Below are 19,465 nucleotides of genomic sequence, written 5' to 3'. Positions count from 1 at the left end.
TTTTTGTATTAATTTCCAACTTGGAAAGCAGCTAAAAGCCATCACTAAATGTCTTCATGTTCTTTGTTCTGAACAAACTTTACCTGGGCTATGTTACTGAAGTCTGTCATCTTACCTGACCTGTATTGCCTTTACTTCCAGTTAAAAAAAAGAAAAACAAACCCTAACTTATTGTTTTGGTAATAGGTTGTTATAATGTATTCTGCTACATGGTAAGCTATTGAACTTCCCAACTCCTGAGTTTGCTTATGCCCTATTGTCATGACTAAATCTTAGTGCTTCTTAGCATAGCACTAAATACCTGTTTGGTACATCATAACATGTTCTTGATGCTTTAATTTAAAGAATATAATTATATTGTGATGATAATGTATTAATTATGTTTTTTTTCTTTGGTTTCATCAAGCTGGCAGATGGGACCAGTCTTTCAGTAATGCATTGTTTTTATCATAAGTTAACCATGCCCTTGTAGCTAAGAGGATGTTAGAAGAGCTTACTGTTACTTTTCTTACAAAAAACAATCAAATATCACTTAAAATGGGTGTGAAAAAAGTAGTAGCTAGCCAAAACCTGACATTGGGAACATGTCCAGTCCACATAACTATAGAGTGACATCGTGTAGAAGTTAGTTTTATATCTCTCATTTTTCATGTAGTCTTCTTGATTATATGTAGTTCAAACAATGAACTACTTTCAGGCATTGTAAGAAGAAATTCCAGCTTTCATGCTGTCTGCAACAGCAGAGCTAAAACCCAGTATTCATTAAGCAAAGTCATTTTTTTCTCCATTGGAATGCATTACTGGTGGAACTTCATAGATTTGGCTGAGGCCTTAGGAAGTATTTCTCAGCCCTTTGGAAAAAGAATTGTGATTGGTCTTTCTAAAGACAAAGCTACAAAAGCAAGTTAGAATTCCATGGTAAGACACGTTATGTTAAAATGGACTTGGGATTTTTATATAAATTTTCCGGTGTCAGACTGATACTTAAAAATCATCTGTTTCAATGATCTTCCTTGCATTTTTCCTGTAGTAGGCCATTTTGAAAGAAGTAAACAGGCCCTTACTTCCAAATGGAAGTGCAACAGTCAGTGGCCAGCTAATCAGAAAATAACTGACTTCTTTGATGATGAGCAGATACATATTTCTGTGAAGAGCCACTTCCCTTTTCTTTATTTAATATCTAAGGAAAATTAGATTTCTAAGACTTGTGCTCAGAGCAGGCTGCAGGAGCACTGTTGCTTAAATAGCATGGAGGAAGACTTCCATAGCCACAAGAATACCTTGGTTTCAAGTTATGCTGTAAGTGCTTGTGAAGGCAAGTCATGGCTATGCTAAGAAAATTAGTGAGCAAAATGAAATATTACTGCAAGACCATGGATGTTGGATGGATTGTGTTAGAAGAATTGACTATTAATGTATGCAGCTGTGTTTATACCTTCTCTGTTTACTGGGTAGCTTGGACAGCTTTCCTGTGTGGAAATTACTAAACTGGTTATGCTTCTCGCTGCTAAAATCTTTACTTTCATTTCTTGTTGGCTGTCAACAGCTGCAGGTTGCAATGAGTTGTAGTTCACAAGAAAAGCTAGTTTAGAAACTGTTTTACTCTTGAGTTTGAGTGTAACTGATAGAAAGTTGGCCTTTTAACTGATCATTTAAAGGAGAGTAATATCCTGAAGTGGGTTCTCACCAGTCACGTGGTTTGTTTAAAATTGTAGTAAGTGATTAATAAAGGGTTACGTGTTACCATATTGCATAAGGACCATGCTTATGTTCTTTGGTTTCTCCATCAAGTCTCATTTCATACATCCCTTTGGAAAGGGAACTGTGCACAACTTGGTAAATGAGAGATGAGCATTTTGGTTCTAGCCTGCAGATTGTGGCATAAGTTCATATTATCTCTATAACCAAGGAGAATTAGACCTAGAAAATACTTCAGCTGCTGGTACATAAACCCCAAAGTTGCATAGAATGGTATGTTTTCATGTGTCACATGCTGGATCCTTTTAAACTTACCAATTTAACTCCTTGTAAATTTTGTATATCTTTAAAATAAAGAGTTATGCTAAAAACATTGATTCTAATTAAGGCTCAATGAACATTTAAAAATATGACTCGGTTGTTCTCACTTCTGGCATACGGACCTAAACCTTATAGTAAATTTAACTCCATTTGTATTCTTTTGTTTATTTTGGTTCTGATGTAGGGTAGATGCTAGTTCTGGCTCCTTTCCAGGAGAAAGTTGGCTAAAAGCAACATTAAGGAAGCTAACCTTTGGGGGAATGAGTAGGAAAGTAAAATATGTAGAAAGGAGCTTTAATTATAAGCATGTGACCTTCAAAGTGTGTTACTCTTTTGTAAATGCATGATGATACTTGAACTCCAGTGAAACGATTGAGTTGCATTTTATTGAAAAGAAAAAACCCTAAATCTTCCGATCTAGTGCATAAACAAACTAACTTTGCAGTCAGTTCTTAGCTGATTAATCTGATTCTTCCCTGTTTTGTTAGCCAAGGGGATGGACCTTCAAGTATATGTATGTTTCGTTTGGCATGCTGAGCCTCAAAAACAAAGAAATTTTCCAGCCTGAGGTCTAAGAGAACAAAGGAAGTTCCCTGTTAAAAGTTTTTACTGTAGTCCATCAGTATTTTCTCTTGCAGCCCGGGGAGCTCTCAGCCATCTTATGTACAAATACACTGTATTTAATTCTTTTCCCCTTGAAAGAAGGCTTCTCTGGTTTCCTGAAGGACACATCCCTGTGTCAGATTTGAAACTTTTTTGATAAAGGGCCATCTTCAGATGGACAGGAGATAGTGTCTGCAAAAACAGTGTGGTTTTTTCTTCTCAGCACACGGGGACAATGCTCGACAGACTGTAAATCACACTGGAATTCAGAGGTAATTAAAAACCTGAAATTGTTCTTGGAAATAAAGGGAATTTAGTTTAACGTGGTCAGTGATGGAAATGTTAGTCACAGGACTTTGAGCAATGATTTCAACTTTTAGTAGATTGCTACAACATTTCTAATTAAGTTCCTTCTTAAAACACCTCACATACTAGTTGTATTTGTGAACTTCCACTTCAGTTTTCTTTGGGACCATGAAAACCCCATGACTCATTAGTCTGATGATGACTTTTAAAGAATGATGCTACATAAAGCTTTCTGATAGGATAAGTTTTATACCATCTAAAATGTTAGACTGCTTTATTTTTTTATATCAGAAAGACTTGGAGAGCTAGTGAGTATCAAGTGAAATGGAATCTGGGGAAGGCTAGCCATGATATTCCTGACTATTGTTAGGCAATATTCCAAGTAAAATCAGGAACATGTCAGCAGAAATCAGTTATATGAATTTGTAGTGTAAAAGACACTAATGAAGCTTACAGTGAAGCTGTGTTTGAGCCCTAAATTGTGATTTTAGCTTTTCAGGGAGCATTATAGTAGGCTAATTCACCAGCTCTCTCTCCTGCATGTGTCATTGACTGAGTCAGTTTAATTTATTCTTCAGATATTAGAATGCCATTAACTTTGAAGCAAGAAGGAGACTGGGTCTGTGGAATGCTATATAACTGGCTTGAAAACCACATATACAATTTCAGCCCCAATTCTGTCAGACTTCTTTTTATATGTAGACTAGTATGAAGATTACTTCCTGTATTCTGGAAGTTCCCATTTCTTTCTCTTTTCAGGAAGAGAAGGAATAGTTTAAAGCATATCATATATACAGTAGTGTTTGTGTAAGGTGTGCAGTTATTTTTACTTTGTCTTATGATAAGAATAGTTGAGACACTATTTTGGGTAATCAAGATACCTGTAACTCTTTAATACCAATTTTCTTCAGGGAAATGTAGGATATAGGTAGTAAGCTAATTTGATGCGTACAGTGAAGAAACTGTTTTTAAAAACAAATCTAAATAGACTTTTTTAGAAAAAAACCAAATGCCTGGCATTGCAGATACATGTAGGTGCTAACATATTTGGGCTTACTGTAAGGTCCTGCACTTTACCTTAGGATTCTCAGGGAAAGAGGTTTATACAGTTGTATGTAATGTGGGGTGTTGCAGTCTATCTTCAGCTAACCTTACTTAAAATATCATGTGTGCTGATCCACTGCAGTGTTCCTTTGAGTAACTCAGAAATCTAAACACAGTATTGTAGTTCCTCTAGGTAATAAAGCCCTGTAATCATCACTCAGTTAAAGATACTAAACATAAAATTGAGATACTGAATTTTGTATATAATAGGCATATATATGCTGCATATCATATGCATCTGTGGGTAATATAAATGTAAACATTTATGTTTGCAGTAACTTTGAGGATGTAGCAGACAGGTCTGTGCCTTGCCTGACTGACTGATCAGGTGGCTGAGAGTTGCTGGTGGTTCTGTTTTGCCCACTGGAAACTGCATCAGAGTACAAAGTCTTTACTAATTAAGTCTTATGTCCTCCTATCTTTCAGTATGTTCAAACTCAAAATCCATACATTTCTTTAGGAGGTATCTGCATGACTTTAGGCAGGGGGATGCAAATGGGGTCCTCCTGGGTTTGTTGGCAAACTGGGAGCAGTGTAGCTAATATGGCTTGGAGCCTGAATGAGTGTCCCTGCTTTGGAGCTGGGTGATGCTGCTTAGTTCCACGTGTGCTCCTGCACAGGGGAAGGAAGGTGTACCCCTGCCTGCTTGTCTCCAGACCCAGCCATCTTCAGTGGAAAGTGTTGGTGTCCTCAGGAGCACACTGGAAGTGGGATTTGTGTTCAAAATCTCTGATAAATTGGCAGGTTCTAGAGTGAGCCCTCTCTGGGGAAAAAGCACATTTTTAGAATGGGTTGATTCTAGTTTTGATCACACATTAATAATAGTTAATAATGGCTTGAGCATCCTGATGGTGCTCTGGATGATTTGGCATGCTTCCCAGCCAAGGTAGGTTACCTTTTGTACTCTTCAAATATAACTTGAATTTCAGCATCTGAAAAATGCTGGGAAAAACAAGGAAACCAGTTCTCTTTGCAGAGCTGAAAAACTGGCTGAGGTGAGTTGAGCAAAGAATACTGTTAACTGGGGGCTTCCAGCCTGGGCTGGTCAGCTGGAGAGAGCTTGCCTAGATCTGGAAGGTGTTGGGTCTTGGGGAGCAGAGCCTGGGCTTGAGCTCTCTGTAGCTGCTGGCCCTGTGGTATAAGAGGGCACCAGGTGGAGCAGCTTTACAAGATGAGAGCTCCCGCGGGGAGGTGCGGCAGGGCACAGGGGGACCAGCAGAGGTGGGAGGGTGACGGCAAAGGCAGAAGTCCTGACTCGTGCAGTTAGATTTATCACTGGGGCCTAGCTAAGATCTTAGGAGGGGCACTGTGGTGTATCTGGCTGTCCTTGTTACTGCTACAAACAGCTGAGCACATTACTACAATCTCTTCCACTGCAATTAAGAGTAGCAAAGGGAAGGACACTTTGTAACTGAAGTGCAGAGCATCGTTTTTGTCGGCAAAAGGCCTGCAGATCTGTCACTGTTTAAATAATAACCAGGTTTTTAAAGAAACATTTGTTTAGGAAAGCCTTGAGAAGACTGTCCAAAAATACAAAGATTAAAGGTTTAATGAGATTTGTTTTCTTGAGTGTTTCCAGAATGCTGTGTTAAGCAAAATCACATCTCTAAAGCAGGGAAGTTAAACCAAGTGCTTATACAGATTTTCCTGGAGTTGATGATATCCAGTGAAACTATCAGCCATCATTCATAGTGAATGTATTCTTATTGCTGTCACTGTGAGTTTTAATTGGAGAAGCCTCAGTTTCTCTAACAGGGCTAGAGAGAAACTTTTAGCTCTTTCCTTTGTGCTGTCAGAGGAAAGAGGGACATATCTCTTGGGAGTCAGCAGGATTCACTTGTGTACTGTGGGTACGTATTGTCTTAGTGGAGCGACACAGATTTCTTGCCGCAGGGGTTGTCAGCAGAACGGTGGGAGAGAGCAGTGGTCTGTGGTTTAGTGATGGCCAAGTAAACTACCCTGTTGCATGGAATGGTGTACATGGAGTTGAAAAGCTTATGACATGTAGAAGGGATTTTCAGTCTTTATTAAGAGGAGGGTAAAGAGTTGGAAAGGCAACTATAGGAGCACTCAGTGTGTGTCCATAGGAATGCTGATATGTTGCTCGTTACAGGAGGAAAAAATAATTAAACTATATAAATTTGCAGCTTAAATTTGGTAAAATAACTCAAGTAACTGGATCTTTACATGTTAACATTACTATTCTGTGTTCTCCACATCACTAAAATCAGCTCAATAAATGTAACTGCTATTTCCATACTTTTCTGAAGAGAATCATTACAAATAAACTAATATCAAAATAATTTGCTTTATTGCTGGTGATTTTCTATTACAATTTAGACTAAGTTCTATTTGCATGTTAGCATTTAAAGGGAATCAAAAGACATACTAAAAAGAAATAAGCAAAACCAAACCCTTAAAATTACTACTGACAATGTATACTCACTTTCAGAAATCCTAGTATTTTAAAACTGACTTCCTGAACATTGTAATTCTAAACCAGAGTATTTTATTTCCACTTCTCATCAAAATACTGATTTGTTTTCAGATTAGAGTAAAACCACACAGCAGAAAGAAAGGTTTAAAACTGTGCATGTGACTTATTTTACAATTAATGTTCCTACGTTTATTGACTAGATGTTTATTTACTAGAGTCATAGGTATGAGGTATGCATTTGTTCAGATCAGGTTTCTTGGGACACAGCCCAAGGTTTTCTCACTTTCAAATTTCAGTGACCTGTTTTCTGGAAGGTCTTAAGTCACTTATCAGAGAATAATTCTTTGAAATCTTCTGCCACCGTTATAAATTTTGAAATTAACATAGGTGAAATGATGAAATATGAAAACTCCTGTTATTCTGTCCTATTTAGGGAAATGGATAATGAACTGATAGCTAAATGCCTTCATGTCTAGGTCCAAGAGTCTTCACTGATGCTGACAGTTTAAGAGAGCTGGTTTTAAAGTTTTAGGAAAACCTGGAAAACCCTGACAAAAACGATGTAGGCGTGACTAGTTAGCTGTTATATCAGAATTGTATTTTTCTTAATTTAGCTTGGCCTTAGGTGACTGCCGTAACTGTTTTTCCCCAGACAAATTCTTCATGTGTTTTTGGTGCAAACTTCACTGTGAGCCTTTTGATTTTCAAACATTTGCTTTTGGCAGCTGTGCACTTTGCTTGCTCTATGTGTCAATGCTTTCGGAGAGATGGCTAGGAATAGTTTTGTATTCTGATACATTCTAATGAAACTCTGAGCTGCTCTTAGAAACAGTAGCATTGTTAGATACATTGTTCTGACCGATTTAAAATGCTGGTTTGCATGGTTTTCTTGACCCTACTTTTTCTTGATATTCCTCACATAATTGGCTTCTCCAAACCTTTGAGTTAATTTGTTTAATGCCTGATGAAATCTTGGTGAATGAGTGTTAGCAAGATTCTTGATTTCTGTCCTCTACACCACCCACCACTTCAGCTCTCTTACCATGCAGTGTGAGCCTCACATTTATAAGCCAGATTGACCTTGAATTTACTTTTTTGCCTTAAATCTTCCCAGTTACTTTGTGAAGAGATAAAAAATTGAATGTATTTTCTCTTCCTATTTGCACCACAGGGTATTACTCAAAATCACTGCTTTCCTAATCTTTATACCTAAGATTCTTAGTACGGGTGACTCTTAAAGCCTGCTGTGTATGGCAGTCATTTTTACCGTGTTGTTAAGATTGGCCCTGTTTCTGCTGGCACTTATTTTTGGAGTAGTTGCATTACTTGTGATATTTTAAGCAGTTTAAAGCCTTTGAGAAAATAATCAGTCTTAAGTAAGATGTATGAGTTACCTTCATTATAATGCAATTTCATTCAAAGTGAAACAGCAGTAATTCATCCTTTCATAGTGACAGTGAATAAAGGATATAGACTGAGAGTGAAATATTAATGTAATAAAATTAGGATTTTGAAACATCTAGTAATTTTTATTCCTTTCTTGTATAAAAGATGGTGTCAAATACTAGTGTTGAAAGTAATTTTTTCCAAGATTATATGTAAAAGATATATGTTGGGATTTCTGTGTTTTGGTTTTTTTGTTTGGTTGGCTTTTTGGTTTTTGGGATTTTTTTTGTAATTGATATACCTGAGTCTTTCTGTCCCACAGTGACATAAATACCAACTGGAATCTTTCTGATGTTTGGATTGGGACCTTACTATTCCCACCCTGCATCTGAAGGCTTCCGGCAAAATCTGATGCCATTTTCAGAGTGAATGTGGAACATATGGAAATTGGAAACCCCTTTGCAGTTTTCTAGGAGAGCTCTTCAGTGTCATGTTGGTGGTGGAGAGAAAGTGGGAAAGTTGAGTACTACTGGTTTGGGTTTGACCTGTGGTGTTCCTCTTGTTATCTGAAGGCATTCAGTGTGTCTTCCTTTTGATATGAAGTGACAATAAAACAATGCTGTATTTGATTGACAAAAAAGTTCTTTGTAGCATTGCATCCAAATAAAAGCTTCTGCTTTAGCAACCAATCACTCAGTCTATATATTGTGCTTCAGATAAATGCACAGTGTTATGAGATGGATTTACTCATTCCAGTAATTTTACTTTAATTAGATACTACTGGAGGATCTTCAGAAGTGACTTTTTTCCCCTGTAGCTGCAGAATTGTTTGTGGCAACAATTTAGTAATTCAGTGTTTTGAGGAAATCAGCAAAGGTCAAAATAAATAGTTACCAGCAACACCACTTCAAAAGTTCCTCTTCAGCCTTTGTTTTGCCAAGTTTTACCCTTTGCTCTGCAGCTAGCCCTTCCTCTGAGGTGCATCTGGATTTTCTCTGAGTTGGGCTGGGGAAGAATTAAACTCTGAGTCACTGTAGGTCAAAGCCCTGCATTTTCAGATGCTGAAGGAAGCTCTAGTGAGGGGTTCACTAGAAAATGCCCCAAAGGGCTGCTGTTTTCATTTCCTGAGTGAGCAGCGGTTCTGTTCTGACTGCTCTGACCCCACAACTCTGGTCAAGAAATAGCAGCAATTAATGATTAATGAATTGGCAGAATTAACGAAGTGGCAGGTAACCTTCACTTTCCCAAACCCACTGTTTCCCTGACTGCTCAAGTAGCACCTCTTGCTCTTCCTCCAAAACCCCAGGCCTGTCCAAGCACTGGCAGTGAGACTGGGGATTAAGGACACTTGGTGTAGGGAGTGACGTGAAGAGAAAGTGAGGAAAGAGCAGAACCAGCAGTGTGATGCCTTAGTGTGAGACATTTGGGAGCTGTTGTAGATTCCTGGGCATAAATTCTTTGAGACTGTTTTCTGCACACTGGCAGATGCTAGAGGATCTTTTGCTTTGGTGTAGATTAGAAATGTGGTGTCCCTGCTCCTCTGTCCTGCCACCGTAGGGATTAGTGAAGGTGAGCAGTGGGTGGCCTGGAGGGTTTACACTGATACTTGTTACTTGTACTGCTTCAGTGCCTATCACTAAAGTAGTTGATTGTTTCTATATCTATTTTTCTACAGTTTCTGTGCCATTATTAGTTTATCAAGATGTTTTAAAATAAGCTTTTATTTCTATTTATTTTTGTAATGGGAAGTCGGAGCTGATCCTGGATCCTGTGGTATTTCTGTACTGCAGAGATGAGCTCTGTGAGTATACATCAGGAATTTCTCTGTCTTTGTGGATGAGCAGCATACTTGCATGTTACTTCTATAATGTTGTATTGCTGTTGATGCTTGTGTAACTTCTGACAGCCTTGGGGGTTCTGGAGAGATAAATAATCTCAGTGTCCCTTTGTGCATACTGTATATTTTTCCTTTGTTTGGTGCAGCAGGTTAGGTGGAAAAAAGGAATTAAAAAAGGACAACTTTTGCATCCTCTTCTTTTTGTCCTAACAGGTGGCGACAGACAAGGTTGCAGGAAAGCTGAGCTCTACTCTCTCATGGGTGAAGAACACTGTGTCACACACCGTCAGTCAAATGGCCAGTCAGGTGGCAAGTCCATCTGCCTCCTTACACACAACATCCCCCTCCACCACTCTGTCCACACCCGCCCTGTCGCCATCCTCACCAACACAGCTGAGCCCAGACGACTTAGAACTACTCGCAAAACTTGAGGAACAGAACAGGTGAACGGAAAACTTTTTGCTCTTCGAAATACAGCAGTGAGACTGAAATTGTTTTATTGCAATTGCAGCATAGAGGCTGTTAAAGGGGGGTAGGTAAAACGTTATGGCACAACACTTCAATTCCAAGGCCCTAAGGTTTAAGAACTTATATTCTTGTGCTATGTTTTTACAACTTCTGTTTTCGTGGAACTCTAAAAGGTGTTTTTCTCTCCTGATTTTACAGGAGCATTTGTAGCTGCTTCTAATAGTGAGAAATTATGCTGAGTCTGTGATTTTCGGTATCCAATTTAAAATAGAGTATCTCAGGGATGAGACTTGTGTATAACCTTACCTTCTAAGGTCAAAACTATACTTCCTATTAGCTTCTTGAAATCTTAAGTATTTCTAAATTCCATTTTCTCTATTTTTTCCATTTTTACCCAGTTCTTGCTTTTAACTACATAACTTTCTCTGTATAGAGATAGAACAGCGTTCAACCACGTTTCTGCTGTTAACACTACTGGTAGTAATTCCTAATTAGTCCTTTCTTCTTGCCTTTTTTTTTTGTATAGTAGGTAACCATTTCCTTGGCAGCCTTTCCATGAGTGCATATTTTTTTGCACTGTGTGCAATTCAAGGTGCAACTTTTAGGTGTATCAGTTGCTCTTCATGTGCACAGTGATTGCAAGTTTGCAGTGTCACTAAAAACTGGAACTGGACTGTATAATTTCTTAATGCTGAATTTCCAGAACCCGTACGCACTTGCACTTTCGAGGCAGGACTTCTAAGTCATCTGTCCTCTTGCAAAATTTGGTTGTGTTTGATAAATATGTTTCAGTAGTCTTTGAGAGGTTGACTGCAAAGAACTTGAGCTCCAAATAGATTTTTAGACTTGGCAGGTATCTGCAGGGCTTTCATACCTGCTGGAGATGGCTACCCCTGTGCTGTAGTGCAGTGCAGTGATTGCTAATTTAACTCAAACTAGTTCCAGTTTCTGTGAGTGTGACTGGACTTTGTGCTGAGGCAGTTGAGGTGCTCTATTTTTGGTTGGGTGGTTTTTGTTTGTTGGTGTGTGTTGTTTGCTCTGCTGATTCCCTTATGAGAGTAGTAACTTCCAGTGGAGAAGAGTAACTGAGGGAGAAGGGGCTAATGCCTTTGTGTCACCTGGCAAGTCTTCTCTCATGTTTATATTCTGCAGCCTAATAGCAGTACAGTTTGCAGGGAATTTGATATATCTGTCTAGTTCTTGACCGAGAACAGAAGGAAGCTTCTAGAAGCACATCATCCTCTCTTCCTTGTGGTTTATGAGATTGTCTCTCTTTGAAGATGAACTATATGTAATTTTTGCTGTGCAAATGAAAAATTATCAAGAGAAGCAAAAAATAGTTAAATAGTGCTTTTAAGAAAGCTAATTTGCATTTAATCTGAGGCCTCCTACTCTGTTCATGGCAAAGTGACTTTTATTTGTAAAGCAAACTGTTCTTTGGACTGCTTATCTATGTTGGAGCATAATGTCTTTACATGTAGAGTCATCTCATTAAGCCCTGCAGTTAGACTAGCTGGCTTGTTGAAAGAAGAATATGAGCCTGGGCTTTCTTTTTCAACTCAGCTTTTTTCATTTAGTAAATAAATTAGCAAATCTTGTCAGGTTTTATTTAATTTTAGCCAGACCTGTTGTTCAGTCCCCCACTAGTCTTGTGTATGAATTGTGATGAGAAGCTACCCTATCAGGTGTACCTTTCCTCGTGACATACTGCCCTTTAATACTGAAATTTGATGCTCTCATGCTGGGTTCACTGTAGTTTCAGAACAGTTTGCATCTGCAGTTTTGCACAGTGGCACTTTGTTGACAAGAAATTGTACTCTGTTCAGAGGGAACCATTCTTGTTTCTGCTTGCTGGAAGAACTGCTGATGATGCATGTTTTTAAAGATTTCCTTTTCATTGTTGGCTTTTATGTCAGTAAGGAGAATACGAATTAGTTAAACAGCTAGAAGAGGGAAGAACTCAAATTGTATCAAGCTATGTCTTGTAGCATTCTGTAATCTAATTATACTGAAAGTCCCCTCAGAATAATGAGGTAGCTCAGTCCAGAGTCCTGGTGCAACAGTTTGGCATTAGTAAATCATTTATAAAGTTTTAAATGAAAGAAAGCAGTGACTAAACATCACAGAACTTGCTACTTACTGTAAAAAGAACTTCCCATTTTCAAATCTAAGAACAATGAGTTTATCCAGGTAAGGTCAAATTGCAGAAACTTAGTGTAACTTCTATAGAAAGCTGTGAAAACTGGAAGTGACTAGTTAGAACCTTGTTTTTGTCATCTTAATGTTTATTCTGTGCTTGTTTTTGCTCTGTGATTACTTTGAATTTGATGTTTAGGCATTATTGTGGATTGAGGGGAGTTCCAGACTACATTTTCACTATGGGTCAATATAAACCATGCTTCTAAACATTTAAAATGGATTTTTAAAATATTTTCTTTAAAACTTGATTTTTTGCATTCCATTAATATGGACTAAATGAAAATTTGTCTTAAAAAGGCTTTGTTGTTTGTTTTTTTTTTCCAGAGGCATTACCATTTAACCCTTTTCCAAACAAAATACTGCTGTAGACTGTACTTGTCATTGTGAATTAAATTACTTTTCCCACGCCTTTTATAAACACCAGTAGGTGAAAGCTGGGAAAGCTAATATAAATATCTCTGTTGTAGCAGAGAGCTTAAAAATTGTAGGTATGCTGAGGTTTGTGTACCATCTCAGGTACAATATACCTCAGCTTATGATTTATTAAATATCTAGACCATAACCTTTCTGAAATGCTGGGCAGGGACAGCTTTTGTGCAGGTGCATTGAGAAATTATTCAACCACGTGGCTCTCATATACTCATGTTGGAATTCCTGGAAGTTAAAGCACAAATGAAACTCTTGGTATAGCAAAGTTAACACTTTCAAGTTAGTCTGAATTCTTGCTCTTACCTAACACATGGTCTAAAAAATTTCCCCCTGTATATGGGGCTCAGTGTGAGTTGAGGATAAACAAAGCATGCCTTTTTGCCCAGAATCCCAGCTCTTTGCCAAGCTGAGGGCCATAGCAACCAGCTAACAGGGAAGCCTCTTCAGGAACTTGTCTGGCCCTTGGCACATCTTTATGTGTGCTCTGCTGCCTGATAACCCCAGAGGTTCTCACATTTGAACTCTGCGCATTAATTAAACATTCATTAGCTGTACTAATCACTCCTGTCGCCTGGTCCCCAGTCTTTAGGTCAGGGATTTCTCCCTTGCATTTATAAAACAGCATGTTGATTTGTGAACAGTTGTCAGCAAATGCCAGGTGTTTTAAAATTCCATCAGGTTTTAATTATTTTGTCTGTATTTACACTGTCAATTTTAAAAAAGTGTAATCAGGTAGAATTTTAGGAGGCTAATTATTTGTCTTTTTAATTACTGTATTTTTTTAAGTACTCAGACATTTGAGACTATCATTGGGGATATTTAACTTCCTTAGGTTCTCTTTGTCAGTCTGATACATGACAGCTGTGGGTGACATCTTTATCCATTTCTTAAAATGCTGCAGTGTGAACTGTTCTGTCTGCAGCATTACTTGAGATCTCAAGAGAAAACACTAACATTGAACAATTCTTTTCAAATGTAGTACAAATTGATGTTCCATTGAACCTCTGGGTGCATTCTTTGTCAAGAGATTGGAAGAACTGACTTACAAACAAACAATTAATAGTGTGATCCTTTGATTAGAAGAACTTGAATTTGAGTTTTGTGTGCTTTCTTTGCAGACTCTTGGAAACCGATAGCAAATCCTTACGATCAGTAAATGGGTCAAGAAGAAACAGCGGATCGTCTCTTGTATCTAGTTCATCAGCTTCCAGCAATCTCAGCCACCTTGAAGAAGACTCATGGATCCTGTGGGGGAGGATTGTGAATGAATGGGAAGATGTACGGAAAAAGAAAGAAAAGCAAGTTAAGGTAGTAGCTGGACACCGGGATTTTTGGATATATTTGTATTGTGATATAAGTGAGACTGTGTTCCATCTTCCTGTTGGGCTTACTTTTTTAAAATAAATATGTAATAGAAGCTTACAGTTGAATCTGTTCCATCCCTAGGCCTTAGTCCTTCCTATGTAACTGTTGCCCAGCAAATGTCTCCTACTGAAAACTAGATCCATTTACCGTATTTTGAATACTAAAGCTTTCAGTCTACCTCTAAAGAGATTTCCATGAGTACAGGGATAATTAGCTTCATGTTTCCAAAAATGGAATTACTGAAAATCAACTTAAGGGCATCTGATAGCTGGATGCTGTGATTATTTTCCCCACTGAGCAGTTCTCTTTTTAAAGCATTCTTAACAGAAGAGCTGATAATTCTACTGTATGAGGCTCCCATGAGTTTGGGTTTTTTTGCATGCCGAGTATGTTGACCACTGGGCAAACTTTGAGCAGTCTGTCCAGTCTGGGTTAGTTGTGGGCATGCACAGAAGTAGAGTTCAATTACATTTTAAATTCAAGCTAAAAAGCATCTAGTGCACTTGAATGTATCCATGTTTCAGTGGCAGCAAGTACAGCAGTGTGGGATTTCTTTGTTTGTAGGCAAGTCTGTTCTGCTTTGGTTCTTTATTGGGCTGTAGTCTGTAGTTTTATGTGCAGAATACAAATGTCGGGGTCTTTTGAACAGTTTGAAATGTGTGTCTATGAATAGGTTGTGGGAAGGCAGAACAGTGGGCTAAAGTAAAGTGTCTTTTATGTGAAGCAGTTGTGAAGAGAGAACATGACTTGAGAGGAAACAAGGGAAGAAAATGAACTCAAGACTTCCTGCTTGCATAGGGAAAGCAGTTTCTGGAAAGGTGTTCCAAAAGGCCATGAAAAGAAGGCCACATGAACCTGGCAAGAGAAAGGAGAAGTGAGATGGTAATAAGTAGATCTGGTTAGTTAGAATTTGTTTGAACCCTATCACCTGTCACAAGTATCACTTGTTTTTACAGCTGACCAAGTACAATTTGGGGAGCATTTGACTAACTTTCAGGGAATATTTAATTAAATTGCTAACTAGTATTATATTGAAAACTAGCCAAGTTTTCCTTTGCTGGTTAAATAATTCTCAGTATTTTTTTGTCCAAAGTCAGCCTAAACTCTGTCAGTCTGCATTTACGATGGAATATCAGAACATCCATTCCTATTTCCTGATTGTGCCGGTAGGTACATAGGTAGCAACATGGGTGTCTTTTTGTCCTGGCTGTAAAAGATGCTCTTAGGTTATTAAGAATCTGGTAAGTTTTTTAAGTTTTAAGCATAGGCATCTATACCTTCTTCCATAGGTGATGTGTTCCACCCTTATGTCTCTCAATCCACTTCAGAACTCAGTTCCCATTTATGAGGGATTCTGAAGGATGACTTAAGTCCTGCTATTTGATTCACATGATACTGTGTAGAGTAGCATCATTTTAGTGCTGCCTAGTAGGGGTGTTTTCTGCTGCTCCTTTTAGGAAAGCTGGAGGGGTTAACCCTATTATTCTGTCAAGCAGGTACATGGTAACTCAAAGCACTAGCAATTAGTTTCTTGCTTTATTAGTAGCCTTTGAGGCTTTAGATGACTGATGTACGGTCTGATAGTGTGTTGTTGACAAAGGATAGCTAGAGACAGGTGTGCAAAGCTGATTTGTTAGGATTCTTCACTTGGAGCTGGCAATCTTTAAGGGAATAACACAGCATGTCTTAGTGGCATTACTATGATGGTTCTGAGGAAGGAGGGATGGAGAGCTTAGGGATATTAGAAAATTGATTACTCTGGCTTCAGAATAAATAATAGTGGAAGGAATTATCCTTTAGGAGACAAAATGTTTGATAATAGTTCTTAAGGTACAAAAAATGATTAAAGGAAACATCTTGAAGAGACAATCTTCTGGGTCAGACTGATTCTAGTTGCAGGAAGGACCACTAAGACAGTCTGTAAAATTCCTGAATAATACTTCTTTCTCAGTTTTCAGATTAAGCAGCAAAACTACTTGTCCTTGTGATTTCTTAAAACACAAGTAACAGGTTTATAGTTCTACTGATCTGGGCATGTTTAAATCATATAATATCTAGCTGATTTTTTTTTTAAGATAAAGTAAATTAGTTAATTTAATAGATGTAAACTTAATGTTTTCTTGGTCCGGTGTCTGAAACTGCATTTAGATACTTTCTTAGAAGGCAACTTGGAAATACTGGCACACCAGAGAAATTAGACACAACTTGTCAAGTTTGTTAAATGACCTCTGATATTTTTATTGTACATATTTTTTGTTGCAGTTGGCTGTGCTACAGTTAGTTTCAGTTTTTGTCATTTACCTATCTTGGAAATAATTTTTAGTTGGTGATTTCTTAAATCTCACTTAGTACAAATTTTACCAAAGGGTCTTATGTTTAGTCGTCTTTTGTGAAATTTAGAAATAATTGTATTAAATTCTGGTTAATGAAAGTTCTTGTATAAAATTATTTGAATATTCAGTTTTTCAAGTAGCTTACCATGGATAGGGTACTACTTTCATTAGCTAATTTAGCCACTGAAAATCATTCAGAGACTGCTTACTTCTGTTAACTTAATAATCTATCACACTAAAATTAAAGTTTACCTGTTATAAACTGTATGATTAGTTTTTGCTATGATGTAAATTTTTTCTGAAGTTACGAAGAAGTTAATTTGAAGTGTTTTGTTCTTTAGGCTTAAGTTTACATTTTTAGGAGATATAAATTAATTTGTCTTTTTGTGCTTTAGGAGCTGGTTCGAAAAGGGATACCTCATCACTTCAGAGCAATTGTTTGGCAACTTTTATGCAGCGCTCAAAGCATGCCAATTAAGGATCAGTATTCAGAGCTTTTGAAAATGACGTCTCCTTGTGAAAAATTAATAAGAAGGGACATTGCTAGGACATACCCTGAACATGATTTTTTCAAAGAAAAAGATAGCCTTGGGCAGGAGGTCTTGTTCAATGTAATGAAGGTGAGTCAGTATTTCAGCCCTTGAAAATATATTAGCAACAAGATGCACAAACGTTTGGATTGCCTTGTGTAGAGTGAACTTGCACCGGTTTCATGGGTTTGGTTTTTTTCAACTTACTCTTTTTTAAACCATTGACATTGGAATGGTTTAACAAATCACATTCCAGTTTCAAAGAGAGCTTCCAATGGTATTCCTATAAGCTTTTTAAATCTCTTACAATGTAAAACCATTAAGTAGGCATTAAAACAAAGTCACATGCGAACTGCTGATAGTATAGTGGAATGAAGTGTGCCATGAAATAAAGTAAACAACATTCACCAAGACAAGAACATCGACAATCAGAACTAGTATTCAGTTTTCAAGTATTTCTGAACCTGCAAGTGGTAGCAGCAAATGGCAGGTACAAGCTAATGGTCAGTTGTTCCAGTGCCCAAAAACAAAATAAGAAATGCCAACATAAAATTGTTTGCATTATTTTGTCTTCACTGTACTAGAACTTAAATTTTGAAAGACAGACCTTTCCGTACACCATAGTTTCAACAGAAAAGTTAGCAGGTTTCCAGATCTTAGTAACTTCCATAACTCTAAAATGAAGATGCTACATGCATGAAAATCAACACATTTCATCCTCCCATAGATAAAACTGCAGCACGTATTTTTTTCTGAAAAAAACCCAACTTGTTTCTTTGTCTGGTCTGTCTCTTACAGAAGTAGTAACCTTGTGTGGTTTGTATGCCAGCTGGCTCTGATATCTTGGCAAATTCCTGTAGTTGAAAACTGCTTGTATTTTTGGTAGGTTTGCCTTACTCTCAGCTTTGTAGGTGATCAGAGAGCAGACTTCATACCCTTTGTAGCAGCAACTAGAACATCTGACTAAAACTTCTAAATAGAATGTCTGCCCTTGCTGGATTTTGGAATGGAAGAGTGAGTTATTAGCTAGATAGCAGGATGAACTATGATTACTTTTTATTGGTGATGAGGTTTTAATTGTTGAGAGTCTTAACTTTATTTCCCAGGCTTATTCTTTGGTGGATCGTGAGGTTGGATACTGTCAAGGAAGCGCTTTTATAGTTGGATTACTGCTTATGCAGGTAAGCATAATATTAAATATGTGAACCTTCAAAATCCCTGCTAGAATGCATAATATATTGTGGTGACTTGTTGGGAATTTTTACAATAGTGTTCTTCATCATTTTGATAAAATGGAGTTGTCAAGGGCAGCTGTTTACTCTGCAAATGAAATGAGATTTACTTTCTGTTGCTCTATTTGCCAAGATACTATATTGGAGTGAGAGAATACATTTATTTCTCAGAGCTAAGGTAGGACTGCAGGCTTGCAAGTTATTTTGATGAGTGTTGTTTCAACTATTAATGAACTTCTCATTTCAGTTCTATTACACTGAATCTCCTCAGAGTTGAAATGAAACTTCACACTTGATTTGATTGTTTTAAAGCTGTGTTTGTATTATCAGTTTTTGTTTTATGACAAAGTAGAATATACAATAAAAAACTACTCGTAGACCTCCATTTCAGTTTAGAAATAATTTGATAGAATTTAGTATATGCAGAAGTTCAAAACAAAACAAAACAAAAACCTTGAAACAAACAAACAAACCAACAACAAAAAAACACATTGCGTACACACCCCCAACCCCAACCCCCAGAGCCCTCCCAGGCACTTACTTTGATATATCATTCCATTTGTCCAGAGTTTTTACTGTGCTTTTTTATTTTTAATATAGATGCCAGAAGAAGAGGCGTTCTGTGTGTTTGTTAAATTAATGCAAGATTACAGACTACGAGAACTCTTTAAACCAAGCATGGCTGAACTGGGCCTTTGTATGTACCAGTTTGAATGCATGATACAGGTACATACAAAATCTATCAAACTTTCTCTTCAGAAACTATTAATAAGGAACTTGGGAATTACAGTTCAAGAGCAGGCATATCTGTTGGCTAATGGGCTGCACTCTTGACAGTAGCTAGTTTCAGAACTTCAGAAGTAAATGCATGTGGCTCTGTGGGATACTTTTTTTTAACCTTTGGCAGACTGACTGGCTTTAAACACTGAAGCATGAGGATTTTTATCACTTCAGGTTTAGGCATATGAAAGACTAATTTTGTTTGAATTGAAGACTCTGGAAGTCAAATTCTTCATAGTCAATTTTTAGCTATTTTACAAGATGGAAACTGGAAGATATCCTCATGTGGAATTGAAATTGTTTTCAGATTATAACTCAGAGCACTGTCTTCCTGGTCAGGTTGATGGAGAAAAATAGGTTTGTGTTTTGTGATCCAGTTTATAACATGATGATCGGGGTGGGATATCCTTAGATATTTCCAGCTCTTTTTGTTCCAT

General features: G+C 37.5%; 1 protein-coding gene and 1 long non-coding RNA gene across 12 annotated transcripts in view; one reads left to right on the top strand and one right to left on the bottom strand.

Moving 5' to 3' along the window:
* EVI5 (ecotropic viral integration site 5) overlaps positions 1 to 19,465 on the top strand; it is a 77,405-nt gene that overhangs the window by 6,000 nt on the left and 51,940 nt on the right. For 6 of the 8 annotated variants that reach the window (XM_039383132.1, XM_027712736.2, XM_039383124.1 and 3 more), the window contains exons 2-7: positions 9,605 to 9,656; positions 9,906 to 10,135; positions 13,907 to 14,096; positions 16,882 to 17,106; positions 18,123 to 18,197; positions 18,849 to 18,974. In XM_039383132.1, coding sequence (XP_039239066.1) covers positions 9,648 to 9,656; positions 9,906 to 10,135; positions 13,907 to 14,096; positions 16,882 to 17,106; positions 18,123 to 18,197; positions 18,849 to 18,974 — 855 coding nt within the window. In that variant the 5' untranslated portion in view covers positions 9,605 to 9,647. The remainder of the gene's footprint in view (positions 1 to 9,604; positions 9,657 to 9,905; positions 10,136 to 13,906; positions 14,097 to 16,881; positions 17,107 to 18,122; positions 18,198 to 18,848; positions 18,975 to 19,465) is intronic. The other 2 variants (XM_027712744.2, XM_027712753.2) reach the window with 1 other exon arrangement.
* Positions 6,228 to 19,465, bottom strand: part of LOC113983658 — a 69,549-nt gene continuing 56,311 nt past the window's right edge. For 2 of the 4 annotated variants that reach the window (XR_005564265.1, XR_003539170.2), the window contains one exon: positions 11,514 to 14,033. This is a non-coding gene — a long non-coding RNA (uncharacterized LOC113983658). The other 2 variants (XR_003539173.2, XR_003539175.2) reach the window with 2 other exon arrangements.

Source organism: Pipra filicauda, unplaced genomic scaffold (assembly GCF_003945595.2).
Source record: "Pipra filicauda isolate LSUMZ 115617 unplaced genomic scaffold, ASM394559v2 scaffold112_size3218982_pilon, whole genome shotgun sequence".
Taxonomy (NCBI): Eukaryota; Metazoa; Chordata; class Aves; order Passeriformes; family Pipridae; genus Pipra; species Pipra filicauda.
The sequence above is the reverse complement of the archived record's forward strand: the minus strand, read 5'-3'. Positions and strand labels throughout refer to the sequence as shown.